The 20,277-nt window shown below is 43.3% G+C and overlaps 1 protein-coding gene across 1 annotated transcript; it reads left to right on the top strand.

The window, feature by feature from the left end:
• The first annotated feature begins 34 nt into the window (after nt 1-34).
• On the top strand, nt 35-5,037 carry sod2 (superoxide dismutase 2, mitochondrial). Its single transcript, XM_079753903.1, has 5 exons — nt 35-124; nt 757-962; nt 1,410-1,526; nt 1,776-1,955; nt 4,487-5,037. The coding sequence occupies exons 1-5, from the start codon at nt 96-98 to the stop codon at nt 4,630-4,632; spliced, it is 678 nt and encodes a 225-aa protein (XP_079610029.1). The 5' UTR covers nt 35-95; the 3' UTR covers nt 4,633-5,037.
• Nucleotides 5,038-20,277: the final 15,240 nt, after the last annotated feature.

Here is a 20,277-nt window from a genome sequence, read left to right as displayed (position 1 = left end):
GGTTCAGTCTGTTAAAGGGACGTAACATTTCCAAGGGCAGCCACTGTGTGAATGAACTTGTGCCTCCAGTGCTGAGGAGTCTGAACACTGGGATCATGCTCAGCAGAGTGGGCCAAATACACAGGTAAAGCTAGTATCAGCGTCGGGTTCAACGCACATGTTGTTAAGGAGCATTGGGAAATCAAGAAGAATTTATTTGTAGCTGTTCGTGACATTCAGAAAGACAAGAGACTAGGCTAGCTGGCCTGCATGCTATGGGTAGCCTAGCATCACAGATAGGTTATCTTGTGATTATTCAAATGATTTTGACAACTTTCAAACGTGTCCCTCTAGCGGAATAGTAATACATACGGAGCACGCAAATGGTCAGAGTTGGATTCGATGAGATGACAATGACTTCAACAATATAGGACACTTGGGGAGTCCCAGTCTAAGCATGTTAACCCCAGATACCAAACATACGCAGTTGGAACATAATATAAATATCATGAGGAAAACTAACGTTACCTTAAAAAAAAGGTATAACCGGAATTTCTTATGTACTAGAATATTATGTTTTCCTTCCTTACACTCTTTCTCTATGAATACTTGGAAATCTCTTTAAGGGGCTTAATGTTCTGTTCCTAAACTAACATAGATACTTAAAGGCCCATTGAAATATTATTTTCTCTTATCTATATTGTTGGTTCATAGTCTTATTCCGTTGCATATGTTGCTACAGATCATACAATGTTTCTACTATCTATTGGGTTTTAGGTGCACAGCCACCGTGAGCAAAGCTGTGGGACAGGTGTTGTCTGTCAGACAGAAGCATGCGCTGCCTGATCTGACCTATGACTATGCTGCCCTGGAGCCCCACGTCAACGCAGAGATAATGCAACTGCACCACAGCAAGCATCACGCCACCTATGTCAACAACCTCAACGTTACAGAGGAGAAGTACCAGGAAGCTCTTGCAAAGGGTATTTAACCTTGTCGCTTGAAGTTCATCCTCATCTGCAACCATGTATCTGGAGTCGGGTCGCAGGGGCAGCAGCTCTAGTCGGGGGCCCAAGACCTCCCTTTCCCCGGCCACATTGACCAGCTCTGATGAGGGAAACCGAGGCGTTCCCACGCCAGTGTTGAGATATAATCTCTACCTAGTCGTGGGTCTTCCCTGAGGCCTCCTCCCCACTGGATGTTCCTGGAACACCTCCCTAGGGAGGTGCCCAGTGGGCATCCTTACAAAATACTCAAACCATGTTCATGTACTATCAAGTCATTAAAGGGTGTTTCAAACCAGTGGCAAGAATATGTCCGGGCGTTACAGTAATGCATGAGACATTTGATCATCACATTTATGTGTAGGAGTTCTTTGCATGTTTTAGCATTATGAATAGATGATTGATCTCTTCTTTTGTTTTATCCAGGAGATGTGACCGCCCAGGTGGCCCTGCAGCCGGCCTTGAGGTTCAATGGAGGAGGCCACATCAATCACAGCATCTTCTGGACAAACCTCTCCCCCAATGGTGGGGGGGAGCCACAAGGTGAGGGAGGATAACTGTCTCATAATTTGATGGTCTAGCGATTTGAGACAACCGGGTGGACTTTATTCTTTTGAAACTGAAACAATGACTTTCAAGTAGAACTCTTGATATTATTAACATGATGTTTGACAGTGTGGGGTAATTGCATGATTCTGTCCCGTGTAAAAGCACCCCGAGTATGGATTAAAATGATAAATACTGTCATGTTTGTCGTGTCGCTCCCCATTGACCATCATCTCGTGCCCTAAGGTGAGCTGCTGGCAGCCATCCAGCGGGACTTCGGCTCTTTCCAGTTGCTGAAGGAGAAGATGTCGGCGGCCACGGTGGCCGTGCAGGGGTCAGGCTGGGGCTGGCTGGGCTACGACAAGGAGAGCGGCCGTCTGCGCGTGGCCGCCTGCGCCAACCAGGACCCTCTGCAAGGGACCACAGGTTAGCTCTCCAAATGGCTGCTTTCACACAGTACTTAACCATTACGCATGCCTTCTTAGCTTCCTGCGTTATTGTTATTGAATATACTTCCAAGTTTAATTGAGAACTAACTTTTGGAACTGAATTTACCATCCACTTAGTTAACCAAATAGTTAACCTAATATACATTTTCAAACCAACTTGCAGGGTTACTGAAGAGTAGGGCTGCAACAACGAATTTGGTCATCGATTCGTTGAGTTGCGCGATTAATACCTCACTCGTAGGCGCGGTGTGAGTACCAGATTGACTCGGCTGCCAGTTCGACTCGGGGTCTTGCGCTGACAGATGACGTATCGACACTTAACGTATCGACACAAGCCAACGGACAAAACCCGGAACGGTTGTTTATAAACAGGGCTCAATCATGGACATAAAAAGAAGGCACAATCCGTTTTGGTTTTGATTTCATTGAACGCAGCCCGTTCTTTCACACAAACAAAGCCATTGGAAACACGTCCAGTGTTCACGTCCAGCTTATTCTGAAGGAGGAGAACAGAAGTGTCTGCGTGTGGGTCGCTGTTTTGACTCTGTGTTGGGAGCGCTGGAAATAAAGTGGATCGCCCCGTTCAGTGAATGGAGTTAACCGATTCTTCTTTTATATATTACCCAAGTATAGGCAACAATAAAACGCTCGGTTACACATATATTTTTGTTTTCACATATGTTAAAGTAATTATCACCTACAAAACTAATCCTATATTGATGAAAGCCCGCCCCCCCCCCTCTAACATTTATTAGCTCACGTTAGCCATCAATTTAAAGCCATGAATATTATCTAATCAATCTTTGTACATTAGATTATTATTCATAGATTAGAAAAACAAAAGGAGATCGTTAATACTTGGGAATAACATGAGAATGAATGAAACACGCATGCGCATTTAAAAGACAGCGTTTACAGAAAGTGCGTCATTATTGCACATCTAGGATCCCGAGTTGATCTGGCAGCCGAGTCAATCTGGTACCCACAGTGGCACTGTTTACAGCCAGCCGCCGACAGGTTGGTTCATGGTTCATGCACGCCCACAGCGAGCTTAAGTGTTAGCGACCACAGCTTGTATTTTGGTCATATCTTAACACTGGACTGTAGGCCTATATAAAAGTGTTATACCTTCACTGTTTTTGGGTAAAAAAAACTCCTTCAACTCAGTATCCGTCTAGTCCAACCAAAAACTCTGTCAGCTGCTGCTGCTGCAGACGGTGTGCAGACGGGCTCGGAGTCGGCACCGCGTGCGTCAACAGTCATTCAAAGCAGCGGTAGTAATCACACAACCGGACGGTGTAGAAAGTCCCGTCAGTTAAAAATAGTAATCCATCTTTTAATTCCATGTTAAAATCGGCAGGATATAGAGCTAGTTAGCTTAAAATAAAGTAGCAACCAGTGTCAAATGTGATGTGTGCAGGTCGGCTCAGTAATATGATTGATGTGTTCAAATGCAATACACAAAAAAAGGAATTTGAGATTTTGGCGAAAACTTTTTTTCCCAGCAATACAAAATAGATAGTAAAGATGGAATTATGACCTGTTTAACATCCTATCTTGAGCTATGATCATCTTATCAGCAATTAAAGCAATAATACAAGTTCTATTTCAACAAAGTAATTGAAAAGTATCAATAGTGGTATAAATAAAGACTTGGATCGTTAAGGAGTCTCAAAAATGGTATCAATATCAATAAAAATGAACGATCTCCTGTCATCTGAGAAAATTGAGATGATTTAATTCATTTTTAACCAATAGTATTTACTGGTTAAAGGTCTTATCGGTTAACTGGTTAACCATGGACATCCCTTATATACTGTGTGTATATATATATATATATATATATATATATATATATATATATATATATATATATATATATATATATATATATATATATATATATATATATATATATCTCTCATACATTGTATGTTTTTTTTTGTGTTATCCCAGTTATGCTTTTTAATTATTTTTATCATTTAATATTACTTTTAATAGTTCCGGGACATTGGAGCAATAACCTCGTGTTTTAACACTTCAGTCTGCACTGTGAATTTGAAGTAATATTCAGTTTTTGAATAAAGATGCGGCAATTACAAATGTTTATTTCTTTATCCGATTCATCGATTAATTTAAAAAATAACTAGTTATAAAAATAACGATTAATCGATTATTAAAATAATCGTTAGTTGCAGCCCTACTGAAGAGATCACAATCTGGCCATATAAAAAAACAAATTATTGAAAAATACCTTCTTTTTTTTATATATCAGCTCCACTGTTTTCTAAAATGTACTTATCTTTTAGTAAATACATTTTTTTAACTGCCTTAGTGGAAGACGCTACCCTAAGCAGCTGTTTAATGTGCAACCCTCAATTTTAATTTATACTTTAATCTTTGCATGTAAACATGATGCGTTGTACTGCAGTTGTGTAGTGAAAGCACTATATAGAGCAGATCTGCTTGGTTGATCTTCATAGCATTTCTTCTCCGTGATTTTTCTAGGTCTCATTCCCCTGCTTGGCATCGACGTGTGGGAGCATGCCTACTACCTCCAGTACAAGAACGTGCGGCCCGACTACGTAAAGGCCATCTGGAATGTCATCAATTGGGAGAATGTCGGCGAGCGTCTCCAGACTGCTAAAAAGTAGCCCTCCCCACCAACCCCCTACCCTCCCTGACCAGCCCCCCAACTCGGTGGACTAGGTCAGTTGAAACTCAAACTGAGGGAGGGGTTGGAACCATGCTACTGAAACGCTTAACACACAATGTAAAGCGAATTAATGTTGACCGTATAGAACAAAACAATCCCACAAAATTGAAGGCATTTGACATGCGTTCCAGGTTTACCGATCACGCATAAGTCATTAGGCTGGCTGTAGGATTTGTACACCAATAGCACTTGCCATGTTTCTACATGTTGGAAAACCAAAACACAAACATGTATAGCCCAGTGAGTTTTGTTGTGGTTGTCTCAACTTGTTGCACTTAAAATCCTATTATTTGATTCAGCTTTTGATGTAATATAATAAAGATATAGGAATTGAAATAAGGTCCACTCTCTGTGTCATTTCATTATTGTTATGATTATAAATACTACTTAAGAATTTTGATAATGTTGGACTTTTGAATGTCTTTTTTAATACCCAAAGGGAAGATATATAACAAGAATATATATATAAAAAATGCTGACTACTCCTTCATCTCATCTTCAATGTTTGAAGGCTTCTTTCTGCACCAAATGAGAGCTATCCCAACCAGCGTCTAATGTAAATGTGGATATCAGCAATGCTGAATTAGAAATGGGCACGAGAGAATTATCATCATTAACCGATATACACTGCCATTCAAAAGTCACCCAGATAATTACGAAAGGGTTTTCTAATCAATCAATCAAATAGCTTTTTAACACGTCTAGCTAAAAAATATACCATTAGAACACAAGAGTGATGGTTGCTGGAAATGGTTGGCGTCTGTACACCTATGTAGATATCTCATTAAAGATAAGCTGTTTCAAACTAGAATAATTGAACACATTAACAATGTCTAGACTGTTTTTCTGAGGAATTGAATGTTATCTTCATTGAAAAAACACAGTGCTTTTCTTAAAAATATAAGGACATTTCGAAGTTACCCCAAACTTTTGAACGGTAGTGTTCACTCCAATATGAAGCTGTCATACTTATAGGGTAATTCCGTTGTAAAATGGATTTGGGATATGTTTTGTATGATAACGAGTTGAAACGTTCGTGTTGGAGCACAAAAAACGCATATAGACGCTTTCTTCAGTTGGCTGTTTTAGCGATATAGTTTTTACCATAACCAGTGCCCCCATCGTTCCAAGTTTATAGCGTTTTGATAAAATCGGCTAAAACAGCCAACTGAAGAAGGCGTCTATATATGTTTTTTGTGCTCCAAAGCGAACGTTTCAACTCGTTATCATACAAAACATATCCCAAATCCATTTTACACCGGAATTACCCTTTAAAGGATAACAGTACGACCCCCAGGTGGCAGTGTTCTCCAATGTTTTTTATCTCACTCTTCATTTGGTTTAAGTCATCCTCCAATAATTTTATAATCTGATATCTAAATGATTTGGAATTCTAAAACAAAGACCTTTCTGTTAAATTTAGGGAAATTCTTACTTGTTAAATATATAGTGTGCTCGGTGTACATTGACCTTTGAAGAGGATGTTGCTGATTGAATATTTTTCAGTAGCAAATGTCACCTTTTTAAAGACATCTTTGGACACATGCCGAGACTTGTGCTAAATGTCAACTGAAATGTGACACTCCCTGTACAGAGAGGAAATTGAATTTAGCAAAAATGTGAAGTATCAACCTTTATCCAATTGAGTTACAGTCAGACATCTGTCCATTCACTGTATTTGAACTTGTCATGTTATCTTAGGTCAGTCAATTAAATCAATTGAGACTATTTAAGTAATTTGATTTTTGAGTGTTTGAGTTGACAAGCGCAATTTTATATGGTCCAAGCTGTTTTGGAGAATGACTCCAGGCCGTCTGTCAAATGTTAGGAGTAGTTTATCACTCAGAAGGAGCTTTCAGCTCTTCATATCCCACCCTATGCCTCTGTTGATGTTTGGGATCATGACCTAGGAGAGATCTGCTGTGCCAGATGATGTCGCCAGAACAACCCCTCAGCGATGCCACCTTTACACGATGCCCGCAGGTAGCCTTCTCATGGAACATCCAAAGCAAGAAGTGGATTCACTTTGTTTTTTTTGATTGATACTTTTGTCTTCTTGTTGCAAAACAAAACCTGTTTCTACACTGTATACACATACTATGTGCTTCACCTTGGTTTTCATGGTGTATATAACGTCCTTTCAAAAATAAACCAAGAGACAAAACAAGATATGCCTTTTATCTTCCTTTTAGTGCATAAACAACTTAACTATACTGCACAATGCAATAAACATATAAACATACAAGCTAAAACTATTTAAATAAGGGGACTGTTTAAGTGTTTGGGCCCTGCCTTGATGATGGTATGTCTAATTGTAGCTATTCTTTTCCTCTATAAAAGGCTGGGTGTGCCAACAAGATTTATCCCTATTTTCTCATGAAACCTTGCTCAGAATTGAGCTGCTTATCAATCATGCTCTACAAATTAACCTTATCATTCTAGTTCTCTCCAGGTTTTGCATCATATTCTAACACAGACACACACCCTCACTCACTCACTCACTCACTCACACACACTTTAGCAAATAGTCTTGTGATGCTGTGGTTATTCAATGCATCTGGTAAAGCAGTGAGCAGCAGTGTCTGCAGATTCCATGCTGTGTTCCTAACTGTCCACATTATGGCTTGGAAACATCTCATAGTCCTTGAGATGTGTGTGCTTAACCCTGTTGATCAATGTTTTGATGAGAAGTATGATTTGACAAAGAGGGAATTTCATACCAGCTCACAAGAATTTAACTATTGTATCACCAATTTACATTTGTTCTTGTGTCTTCAAACCATTTCTCGGTTAACATTGGCTTGTGATTCGGAAGCTCAGTAAAACTTGGTATTTGTAATTTTCATACTTTCTGACAATTTTCCCTTTGTCGTCTGTCGGTCTTTCTGTCGGTTGGTTAAATGGAAAGCATTTGGTCATTATTTGAATATGTGAGTCCGCTGGTTGAGTCTGTAGTTTGACAGTTGAGATTCTGTGTCGCCCAATAAGGGCCAATCAGATCTTGTACATATTCTGAACTCTGGCCGTAAGATCTAGTAACAACAAGACATTCTTCTGTTGTCTCTTCAGGCCAGTTAAACCGTACAGAGCCCAATGTACGTCTGTCTTGGAGCCTCTTGCCCACCCGCTGCTCAGTCCCTCGTCCTTCACTGCCAAGCACTTTTCCAAATTATGTTTCCACAAATTCTAATTTGTATTCTTCAATGAAACACAGGCGTGACGCCACATAGCAGCAGCAATAAAATATAAAGTAAATAAAGATAAGTATAAATTGTAAATAAGTAGCCGTAGCATTGTAGCCTTTTGAACATCCAGAGAGTTGATCAAAACCAGCTTGTGGCGTTTTTACACAGTCTACTTAATTCCTGCATCTGGTTTCTCAAAATACTTTGTCTCGTATGGATACAAAATTTCAGCTGAAGAGCAATTACATAGCTGCAATTTCTGATTATTTGCAACTTGCATATTTCAACATCGGTTATATTCAACTATTTTCTCTTAAAAGCAATTGAATGCTCTTCTAGAAACACCATAGGTAATCAGGTTTGTGGGATATCTTAATACTTATATACTTATAATACTCAAAAAAAAACATGTGCTTGGAAAACCTCAGCTTGGATCTAGTAAACAGAGCCATCAGTTTTGTGTTAGCCTTACTCTCTCAGTTGTGTTCTCTGATATTACTGCTGCTACACTGATTCTGTTGTAGTCTGCAAATTTAAATATGAGGACACAGACACTTTTTAGGAATTTCATTGTTTCAAGTAAGGAAACGCAGATTGTATCTCCCATTCAAAGCCATGAAGTCATGAGGGGGAACCAAAGTATGTTGGAGTCTCACTGAGGGGATCTCACTGAGTGGACCTGACTGAGGGGATCTCACTGAGATGATCTCACTGAGGGGATCTCACTGAGGGGACCTCACCGAGGGGATCTCACTGAGAGGATCTCACTGAGGGGACCTCACTGAGGGGACCTGACTGAGGGGACCTGCCTTTACATCCACCAAGCCGTAAACGCTGATTGTGAGATAATTGTTGGTACTGCTGCGCCTTAAGCGTCAGCTCTGGACTGGTTTTTGTTTAATTGTGAGTCACTTGTACTTGAAAATGTGTTTGAATTAAGAAGCAAGTCTATTAGTAGGATATATTGTGCAGTTGAAAGAAAAGTGTGTGTGTGTGTGTGTGTGTGTGTGTGTGTGTGTGTGTGTGTGTGTGTGTGTGTGTGTGCAAATTCCATGTACACTGATGCTGAATGTATATGTGGCATGAGTGTGTGCATTTCTTTGTGCTCTTTTTCCTACAATCCATTCCCTTTGCTCTCTCTCCATTATTTTCTATTTCCTGGAGTTTCCTTCTTCCTTTCCATCTCTGTATTCCTCATCTTGGCAATTAAACCTCTTGGAACAAGGAGACAGCTCTCCCATTGGATTTAATCAAGTGAACGCAGGAGAAAGGAGAGGTGCTTTGTCTTTTGCCAAAGTTTCTCCCGGCAAAAAAAACGACAGAGTCCTCCTCTCTGCTGTATGGTGAGAGTCCGACCCGTGGACAGACCCTGCTGGTTGGCCAGGCCCAGCAGGATGTCAGGCCCAGCCGCTGTAGAGGGTGGTGGGGGACGGGGGTTGAGGCTATTGAGGACGCCCTCAGACAGGATATGGTACTGCCAAGAGGGTGCTACTGCCATGGGCTGTGGAAGTGTTCTTTCCTGTCTCCCCAAGTGTGTGTGTGTAGATGTGTGTCTGTCTGTGTGGGTGATTCTGTGTGTGTGAGGATAAATGTGTGTGTGTGTGTGGGGGGGGGGGGGGGGAATAAAAGTTTTCAGAATTATAGTATTTTAACAGGCTAGCAGCCAGAGGTTGTAAAGTACAAAAAAAATAGTCTTGAAATATTTTCTTTTTAATATATTTTTTCTCAAGTGAGGTTTGCACGCAGTTCGTCATGGTCTTCCTTTTCGACATGAACTCCACAACGTCTGCTTGTAAATCCTATTTTTAAAAAAAAGCTTCTCCTGAGGGGTTGCTCCTCTTCAAGATCCACTTTCAGTTTGAGTTGCAGTTATGCTTTGCAGTGCATGTTATCGCACAACCTTGAGTTCATCTGACCATTTCTAAGGTCTGATGGGGAGAAAGGGAGGGAGGAAGAGAGCGTTTTCTCTGGATTCTCAGGGGGAGGGGGATAGAGGAGGCTGAGAATGCACTATGATACGACCCCTGGATTTACTGAGCTGGAGAATTCCTTCAGTAAAAAGGGTTATCTGAGTCACAATTATTTTCCACCAAAGGAATGATTATGCTCGCTTCAGAGGGTAACAGCAGCTCCAGACCGCCAAAGTTGGAGTTGGGAGAAGTAAACCTGATTTAATTATATTAAAGCAGATGTAACTATTTAAGAGTGAAAAGCACTTAAGAGTACAAACTTTTTCTTTCTGAATGGGAAGATCCGTTCTAATTCCTTTCTAGTTCGTAGGAATTGTTTCAACTCCACAGACTAGGTGGATCGTCTGGAGTTTATTATAGAGTTGTTCATATTGTTTGAGCGCAAATACAGCAGAGTGTAGGAGGAGAGATTTAACTCTTCTAGTGTGATGAAGTGAAAGGCCCAATATGATATTTTATTATTACAGGGGCCCTTAATTCCTCAGTGAAAAATTGCAGATATACCATAATATTTCATAATTATTATCAATAATAAAAGTCTTCAAAACTACAATAAATCTATTCAAATACACATTAACAACCAAGATTTGCATCTTTTGGGACCATATTCAATAAGTTGTGTAGTTCAAACCACCACCTGTTGAAAAGGGGGAATTTCGGTCTCACAGGCTTCTAAGTGTGTGTGTGTTTGTGTGTATGTGTGTGGGAGTAAGAAATCATCCATCATCCCTTTTACAAAATATCTCTAAATCTCTTCCCAATACCAGGCAGTTGTTTAGCCTTGTTATCTGGCCAAAGCCCAACATGTTTGTGGCCAGCAGAACATGATACTTCCTCCTTGTCTAGTAATCAGTGGATGGACTGAGAGACCACCTCTGTGCTGAACACCAGCAGGTGGATGGCTTGAATACAACAGACTGAAGCTGTCGGCTCATCAGACTGAAGCTGTAGGCACGATTACCATAGTTGTAAAGAGAGGGAGAGCAGAAAAGATTTTGAAACTGAACAACCCAAAAATGTCCCCTCCCTCTCTCCGTTATTCCGCGAGTGAGATTTGTTGCATTCACTCGCCTGTGATTGAATGGTTGGATTGATTCCCTGAGCTGATCAGGGCGGAGATTGGTCAGCAATGAGCCGTGAGTGGTCTACAATAGACTGGGATCATAGGGGGACTGAAAGTGCGGTTAACTCAAAACAAATATTCTCACAGCACATTACACTCACTAATGGCTGAGCGTTTGCGATGGCAAGATATATTCGAATTCGATTTAAATTGTAGCTCTTAAAGGTGCCCATATTATACCACCAGGTGTGAGTGTTATAAGCCGTTACAAGCCATTTCGAAAATCTGCCTCTTCTGACATCACAAGTTGGCGTGTCCTGTGTCCACCTAGATGTACGATGGATAGATGAGCAACGTTTGCTTCATTCCATTGGTTGTGCGGTAAACTGATCTATCCAGCACACATCTAGGTGGACACGCCCACTTGTGATGTCAGAAGAAGCTGACGTAACCCCTTCAAAATGATCATTAAACTGTTCTGCAAATATGCAAATATTTTATAGTTGAGTCACTCTCTTGAAATAACCCAAAATTACATTGGTTGTTGTTAATGGTGAAGTAAATGTTTCTCCTACTAAATCTAACAAATTAATTTTGTTCATCATCTATTAGCACAAACCAAAGACAAATAGTTTGGGCATATCCTGCAATCTCTTTCCCAATCAATGTCTTCCTAATGTCCTGGTAGCAGCTGGGAAACAGCCTGTCAGAGCTGATCAGTGAGGGGGTATACATCCAGACCCTGCTCATGGCCAGGGCAGTAAAAGCAGGCAGCACGACGGCATAATGTAAGCCAAGGTTGCTGCCCAGTTTCCATATTGGCTACTTTTGTTCCTGAGGTCCCCGTTCCCTTACATCTGCTCCTGGGTGAGTTCAGCTACAACTCTCCTTCCCCCCTGACAGGAATTTGGCCCCTGTGATGAATATGAGCATCATACAACATTATGCTGATTCAAATAGGATTAAACAAATGTTTAAGAAATCTCTGGAATAGGTTCCATACAATGAAGGCAAGATGGAATGTTTTTTACTCAGGGACAGCCTGGATTTGTTTTTGCCTGAATGTTTGCATACCCGTGGAATTCCTGTAAGAACCTCAAACATTACACACAACACAGTTTCCCTTATTAACCTTTTTGGAATTATGAAATAACACAAGCTCAGATCAAATCTCAAAAACTCAAATAAAATGAGTTCCCATAACTTCTCTTATTCTGAATTACAAACATCTGCAATGCAGCAGAACACAAATAGGTTCTCATCCTGAACACAAACCAAAACTGACAGACTTTGTGAAACTCAATCCAGTACACTGAAATCCAGAGAGAGGAAGAGAGGTGGATATTTTTCATTCTGAACATTGGATCACGAATAAAAGCGACATGTCTATCTGAGGTGGAAAGGAAAGCTCTCTCCTATGTGTCTTTCCATGCTTCACCTGAACTAAGCCAGTTTGATAACATACTTGGCTCTACTCCCTCTAGGAGCAGCAGCACATGTCTGTTCACGGTGATCTCATCGCATGGAATTCTCCTCATAGCCCCCAGGCTAGGGAGCATGGTGCTTCCATCTGAGGCGTGTGCACGCGACCTGAGACGTGTGCACGAGGTCTGAGGCGTGTGCACGAGTCCTGAGGCCTGTGCACAAGACCTGTGTGCACGAAGCCCCAGGCGTGTGCACGGGACCTGCCTCACGTGCACTGTGGACTGAAGCAGGAGTTATCCCCAGGGCTGTGTTTATTGTTATGACCATTGGCTGTCTTCTTGGGACTCACTATCACGTCTCTGTTTTTCTTTTGATTGTTGCTAATGTCTGACATATTTCCTCTGAAACATTTATTGGCTTTCTTTAAAAAGTTATCAAAAAGACTTCCCCCTCCCTCCACCAGCGCTGTCACATGACGTGTATGTTGTCCTTCGATAACTTTGTATAACCTCAACTTGAAAAGAAGATATCAGGGTTTTCAGTTCTCTATCTAAACTGACTATCTGAATGTGTGAAGGCTCCTTGATGAAGTCATCCAGTCTGCCATACATACCTCAGCAGCCCATCCAAACAAAGCTCTTCAAGCTGCTCTGGAGCACTGGGAGTGATAACCAAGGCTGGAAAGAATGACACCACAGGATATATTTAAAACCAACCGAAAATCTAAAACAAATGTTCAGTGTTGCTTATATGGGACCACATCCCCCTGACAACAAACAGCCATTAATTATACGAAAGGTATAAAAGGAAACGGTTACATAAGTAGTCATTCCCCAGTTTGTGTGTTTGTGTGTCTGGGGGGGGGGGGGGGGGGGTGAGTCTGGATGATGATCTGTTTCTGTGATGCGGGGCAGGGGAGGGCTAGGTAGGCATGGGGGTAGTTGATGGGGCAGCAGGTGCTGGATCAATAGTGACCCCCGAGGGGTTAAAATGCCAAGAGTCAGCCAAAATGTTGAAGAGCATACTTTGAGATGTGAGTGTGTCTGTCTGGCGGAGGCAGTCCTTGTTAGGGGATTTTCCATCGCTTTGGCCATTCCCAGCAACAGATGCAATATTGGCAGTCAGTGTAGCAGACGGGAGAGAAAAAAAAAGATCCTTCGCAGCATTTTTCCTTCTTTCCCGTCTGATTTTACACACAGCCACTCAGTCATAGGTATATCATTCCTTTTTGCACAAACTCCTCGACAACAATTCGAGTTCCACATCCACTGCCACCAAATGAGCTGGGTTAACTCTGTCAAACCTGTGGTGAGCCTGTTTGTGTTCCTCTTCCTCTTTATTATTGAGCTCTCAGACCCAACAGGATAGTTTAGCCTCTATGCCGTCTCCTATCAGGACCCTTGGATAAGGTCACAGATACAAACCGGGCTCTTGTGTGTGTTGTCCCCAAAATAAACCTGTGATGTTTTGTTAGACACTTGATTCAACTACACGACCTGTATTCACATTTGAATATTACGAAAACCTCTACAATAAGAGGCACAGTGATGAAGATGTCCTGCACTGATACAAATCCATCTCTCAGTGTCTCTCTTGCCTTGCATCATTTTGCTGCCCCACTACAGACCCCCCCCCCCCCCCCCCCCCCCCCCCCCCATACGGCCCAAGGGAGCTGTGCTCTGCCTTGGAGGAGAGCACACATGTCATGAGTCTGCCATTAGGTATTGCAGGTGCCTTCATATTCCACACACATGTCAATATACGCGGAAACAATCTGTAGACATACACACGCATGTACGCATGCATACTCACACTTGCACACACACACAAACACACACACACGCATACACATAGATTCTCACTCTCAGACACAAACGCACACACACACACACACACACACACACACACACACACACACACACACACACACACACACACACACACACGTACAGCATTGTTCATTCTGAAGCATCCAAAAACGTATAACTTGAGCCCTCCTTGTCCCTCTTCCTCTCAGCTTGCTGCTGTCTGTCTATTGGCTGTCCCTCCTTCATCCTCCTGAAGTCCAGCTCCCCATGTGATGGGACTTTTCCATCCTCATCCGTGCGCAGCAGCAGCCAAACGTCCGAGCAGAGCAGGACCTAATCCTTCTCGGCATCTTCTGGCTGTTTGGAGGATGTGGCTTTTAATACCGGGTGATTAAGGAAAGTTTCCATGTATGACTCTCCCCCCTTTGGTACGAGATGGCTTTTCAAGATGTGTTGTTGTTGTGTGTTGCCGCTGTTGAGATTTAGGAGGGTGCTGCGGTGGCCAGCGGAGGAGGAGGTGGAGACCGGCGCATACTTTCAGTCCCAGGTCTCAGATCCATCCTCCCTAGCATCGTCTGGGTGTGTGGGCGCCATGCACAGAGTCCCTCCTCAGTCGCGTGCGTGTGCGTTTGTTTGCATTCGAGTGCGTGCATGTGTGGATGCGTGTCTGGGTGTGATTTTGTCGGTTGGCGTGTGGGACGACATGGACATGTGGAAGTGTTTGGGTTTCCGTAAGGGCCCGTAGATCCGTCTGGCCGTGCGGGCCAACCCACCGGATCCAAGCGGTGCCTTCCAAAGGCAATCGTTGCTAACGGCATCTATCATGAACAAGGACAGCACTGATGTCTCCCCTATGCTGCAACAACACTTACCCATGACTCCAGATGTTTAGTTTTTCTCTCTCTCTGTCTGTCTCTCTGTCTCTCTCCCCCCATCTCGCTCTCACGCCTCTCAAACTCTCTCTGGGACGGTGTTTATATCAGAGGTCTTCCATTGTGAGCAGACAGGGTCATAGGGTCACAGTTAGTGCTCCAAGTATGCTAAGGAAAAACACTGGTCCAAAAATTGGAAATGAGCGTTGCAACATTAGAGTACAGGACTAATGCTAGTTTGTTTCCTCTCTCTTTGATATCTCCAACCATATATTTTGACTATTTTATGTGAAAAACTGTACATCGTGTGAAATACTATCATCTAATCATAGGTACTAAATCAGGTGTCTTTACTAGTTCACCTAAAGAGGAGGAATGATGATGATGTACAGCGATTGCAGAGCCATCATCACAGAGTAAATATCTGGGAGAAAATGTTCAAACCAGTTTGAGGAGTGGAAACCTCCCAGCTGCGGCGAATCCTATAGCACCTGGTTTTTCAAAGCAGGTTCAAACAAACACTAATAAGGATTCCCAACAGCTCCCTGAGCCAGGCTTGGTCACGGTTGAGTTGGTTGAGAGAGCCCAGGAACATCGAGACACACACTTAACCCACAGGCCCCCAGGCATAGGCTCAGAATTCCAGTGCAACAACGCAAAGATTCCACCGTCCCTGTAACACATGGCACAGAGAAAAGAGTCAGCCCATGTCAGCCTGGTCTGCCGGTTTCAGGGAGGGAGGGAGGGAGGGAGGGAGGGAGCAATTAAAGGAAATAAAGGCAACCTAACACTTTCCATTCTATGACCTCTTGCAGAGAATGACGAGTGTGTCTGCAAAATGCAACTGCTTGTCAAACCTTGTTATTTTTGTGGCATGGAGGGGAATTGGGAAAGGGGGACGAGAAGGAGGTGGGGTTGGGGGGGTCGTGCTTCATTGCCAGGGGAGAAAGGACCCCCTTTAATTGCTGCAGGAGAGCTGTCCCGTCACAGCTTTCACTGGGCACCCTTTTCTTGGAGCGCACTTCTTCTGAAAGCCAGCCTGCCATATTTACTTTGTGTCACCTCCGCTCGCTGGAGGTGGTCGGATTCGTTTCTCCGGCAGACCACAACGAAAACAGGGAGCACTTGATGTCTCACCTTCACTTCCAAGAAACGATGGCAGCTCCCCCCCCCAGGCCCCCGATGCACCGGACCCATTAGCGGAGGAGATGAACAGTCTCCTCTCGTCCCGCTGAGAGGCTGGGTGTTAACATTGAGCTCTGTGTTGGTGCAGACCTTTGTTTGACTGTGTTGTATTACAGGGCCTGAGCGGTCACTCACAGCCCAATCACAGGGCCCCCCCGGGACACAGGGTATGCGGACGGGAGTCAGGAAACGCCAGGGAAAGAGGAGTAGCTTCTGGAGTTCAGTGCAGATTCCTGAGAGGAATTCCCCTTCAACAGCAAGGGAATGAACTATGAAGCGTAAACATCCCTGGCATCTAATGCCAAGGTGCCTCTGAGCATGGCAGAATTTTTTTTCTGTCAGGTTGCGGATCATTGTAGACTTTCTGCAGCTCTCTCACATTGTGTAAAATGTGTGTTGGTTTGTGTAAAATGTGTGTTTGTGTGTGTGTGTGTGTGTGTGTGTGTGTGTGTGTGTGTGTGTGTGTGCTGCCTTTCATCAGTTTAACACAATTGAATCAAAGCTACACTGTTTATGGCCTTGACTGATTGGTTGGAAATAACATCACTCTAATACCATCACTCATCACCAATAGGCAAAGGAATGTTGGAAAGGCAGAGAATGATAGCATCCAATATCGTAGATGTATGCAACTGATGCAGTACTTGCCAACACTTGAAAACCTGTTACTGGCATCATTGTTCATTGGCATAGACTTTCCAATGAGGTATTTTTTTGTTAAACACAGGTGGAGGACTATTCCCGAGCGAAAGAAGAGGAAAATACTTTTTGGCTTAACACGAGAGAAGTTGTCCTGGAGTTCAGTTGGTTTAATGACCGCCATTCCAGCGCTCTGTAACCAAGCCAGAGGCTGAGACGGCCGCCGCCGCCGGCGAACGCTGCAGATCCAGTCAACTTCATCAGGAAGGCTTTAGTAACGTTATCAATTACAGCAGTATATGCAGACTGGACTTCCGCTGCCCCCCCTTGGTATCTATTCGATTGATCTCTAAATGGTATAAACGTCCGTACTCTTCCTCAAAATGCGGTTTAAAGTCAGAGTCAAGTATTTTCCCAATCCTAGTTGACCTACTCTCAACACAGCTCATGACCTTTTCATGGCTAATTATTTGTCACGGAACAGTTATCATTTGTCCACCCAAATGAAAACGGAATAGTTGTATTTATTGGCTGTTACTGATGTGAATGGAAAATCCTATTGAATAATGAAAGACACTGGTGCACAGGGTTTAGTTTTGGTCCTTACTGTCCAGGAACATGTGTGTGTGTGTAGTGTGCCTTTTCAGTGACACCCCATTGTTACAGCTCGGCTGAATTTGTCGGTTGCCTCATTGGTTTCCCTGCATTTGATGGCTTCTTATAGCCATGGCCGCCCTTTTCTAGTGCGGAGATCAGCCAGAGAGACTTGCCTTCCCGATGCAGCTAGTCTGTGTGTGTCTGCCAACGCATGACAATGATTTATAGCTCCCATTAAATGATCCTAAACGGTCCCCTCTTGTCATCCTCTTACACAAAAGACAAATAGCTGAAAAAGAGACTGATCTTTTTATTTCTGTTATTTTTTAACTACAAAGTTAAAGTAAGACCAAGTTCTACAAAGGACGTTTTTCTGTACCTCTTTCTGGTCTTGCACATTTTTTTGCCCATTGATCAACCGCAATGTCTGAAATGTACTTTATGAGTTTATTAGATCTAATAAAGGCTAGTGTGTTTTTACCAGTAGATGGAAAAGAGAGAGAGCGGTGACAGATACTCACTCATAACACTCATAATGCATAGTATCATGAGTTTAAGACCAAAAAGCTATTCGATTTGTAAAAGCACTATCATAGTAATTGTTAGCACATTAGATTCTTTACATTACAAAGGCATTTTGTGTTGCCCTTCCATGTGCAGGTTACTTGTTTGTTGAACCCCATGACTCTGCACACATACACACGCACACACAGGAGCAATTTAGAATCATAGGTTTGGATCTAGCAAGGGAAGAACCAGCTAAGTAAGATTGCTGTTCTCTCTCTCTCTCTCTCTCTCTCTCTCTCTCTCTCTCTCTCTCTCTCTCTCTCTCTCTCTCTCTCATAATGATGGTAACAATAATAATCACTATTATTATAACATTCAAAATTAGGTTTCAATGATGATTTGCTCGACGCAGGTTTCACACCAAAGGTTTTTGAAGATAAACAAGATAAATCATCTCTTCCAGACCACCTGACCCTTTACTACTCCCCTTCTGCAGCCTTGCAGCCTTACTCACCAGCTTTCTCACTGTCCGGCTCTCTGGAGCTGAGCTTTGAAGGGGACCTTTCTCTCCCTCACCCCCGCCTGCCCTGTCCTGTCCTGCCCTGTCCTGCCCCCTCTCTGCCCTGTCCTGCCCCCTCTCTGCCCTGTCCTGCCTCCTCACCCCGCCCCTCTGCCCTGTCCTACCCCCTCATCCCCGCCCCTTTCTGCCCTGTCCTTCCCCCTCACCCCGCCCCTTTCTGCCCTGTCCTTCACCCTCACCCCGCCCCTTTCTGCCCTGTCCTTCCCCCTCACCCCGCCCCTTTCTGCCCTGTCCTTCCCCCTCACCCCGCCCCTTTCTGCCCTGTCCTTCCCCCTCACCCCGCCCCTTTCTGCCCTGTCCTTCCCCCTCACCCCGCCCCTTTCTGCCCTGTCCTACCCCCTCACCCCGCCCCTTTCTGCCCTGTCCTTCCCCCTCACCCCGCCCCTTTCTGCCCTGTCCTTCCCCCTCACCCCGCCCCTTTCTGCCCTGTCCTACCCCCTCACCCTTCCCCTCTTTGCCCTGTCCCCCCCCCTCCCCCCGCCCCCCCTGCCCTGTCATGGTGGTGTTGGGTAAACACAGTGTGGCCGAGGAGCCCGGCAGAAATCCCGGGTCTGTTCCCACTCAAACCACCTCCATGAAGAAGTGGTTGAAGGGGTGGGGGGGACGTCTTCTGTTGTTTTGTTTATGACTCTGGTTTTCAAGCACTTTCAAGCCCCCCCAACCCAGATAAACAGCAGTTACTATGGATACAAGACCTCATCAGACTCCACTGTTTAGTCAGCTTATTTCACACACCGCCTCTCAAAGTGATTCCATGCTTTATATTGTCATCGTTTTCACATGCAGACTTTATGAATCCATCCAGAGAGCGATTGTTCCATAAAATATGAACACATTTTAGCCGGAAAATAACAAATGACCTTGTGTGTGACAGATGTAATCATCTCACCCCTCCGATAAACTCTTTGATGTTAAATCCAAAGCAACATGTTTCAAAAGCAAAACAACAATGTGAAAAAAGGCTAAGCTGTTATTACAACTTCCTGTCTGTTAGACTGACGGGGTGGCGACAGTGACATTGTACAGACATACATTACTCAACAATGGGACATACTTCCACATTATATGCACATATTGAATCTCAAGGACTTTATTGTGGAACATATGAATACGGCAGCCTGATGGCATTAGATGGCTGTCCAGTGACACAATGTGAAAGGTAGTTTCCATCCCAGCTGGTTTTCGTCAAATGTTCCTTTTTTGTATTTGTCTTCTTTCCAAGCGTTTGAGCTTGACATGACACCGGTGCATTGAGACCAAGGTAGGCTGATTGGTACAAGGGTAGGCTCATTGATACATGGGTAGGCTCATTGATACCAAGGTAGGCTAAATTATACCAGGGTAGGCTCATTGATACCAGGGTAGGCTCCTTGATACAAGGGTAGGCACCACTCTGGCTTTTGTGAAATCGTCAATAATCTCTATGTTGAAAAGTAATTAAATAGTAAATAGAGAAACAGATTTCCTATGTTTTCTTTGTTGCTTTCATTCCCTTACTCTTTAGCGATATCTGGAAGAGGCTCCCACTAAAAGTCATAAGCAATATATTTGTTTTAACATGCATCAATCAATCACTGCACATTCAGCTTTAATGTCTTCCAGCTTGAACAGAAAATGACCCACTGCGATAAAGAAATCTAAAAAACAACCACTGGGAAATGGTTTGAAGACCGACATTTTTCCGAGGCCACTGAAAAGAGCAGTCTGATGAGAAACCCTGCACTGAAATACCAGCCCTGTCCTTCTTCTCTC

The sequence above is a fragment of the Pollachius pollachius genome (genome assembly GCF_949987615.1).
Source record: "Pollachius pollachius genome assembly, chromosome: 16".
Lineage (NCBI taxonomy): Eukaryota > Metazoa > Chordata > Actinopteri > Gadiformes > Gadidae > Pollachius > Pollachius pollachius.
The sequence above is the reverse complement of the archived record's forward strand: the minus strand, read 5'-3'. Positions and strand labels throughout refer to the sequence as shown.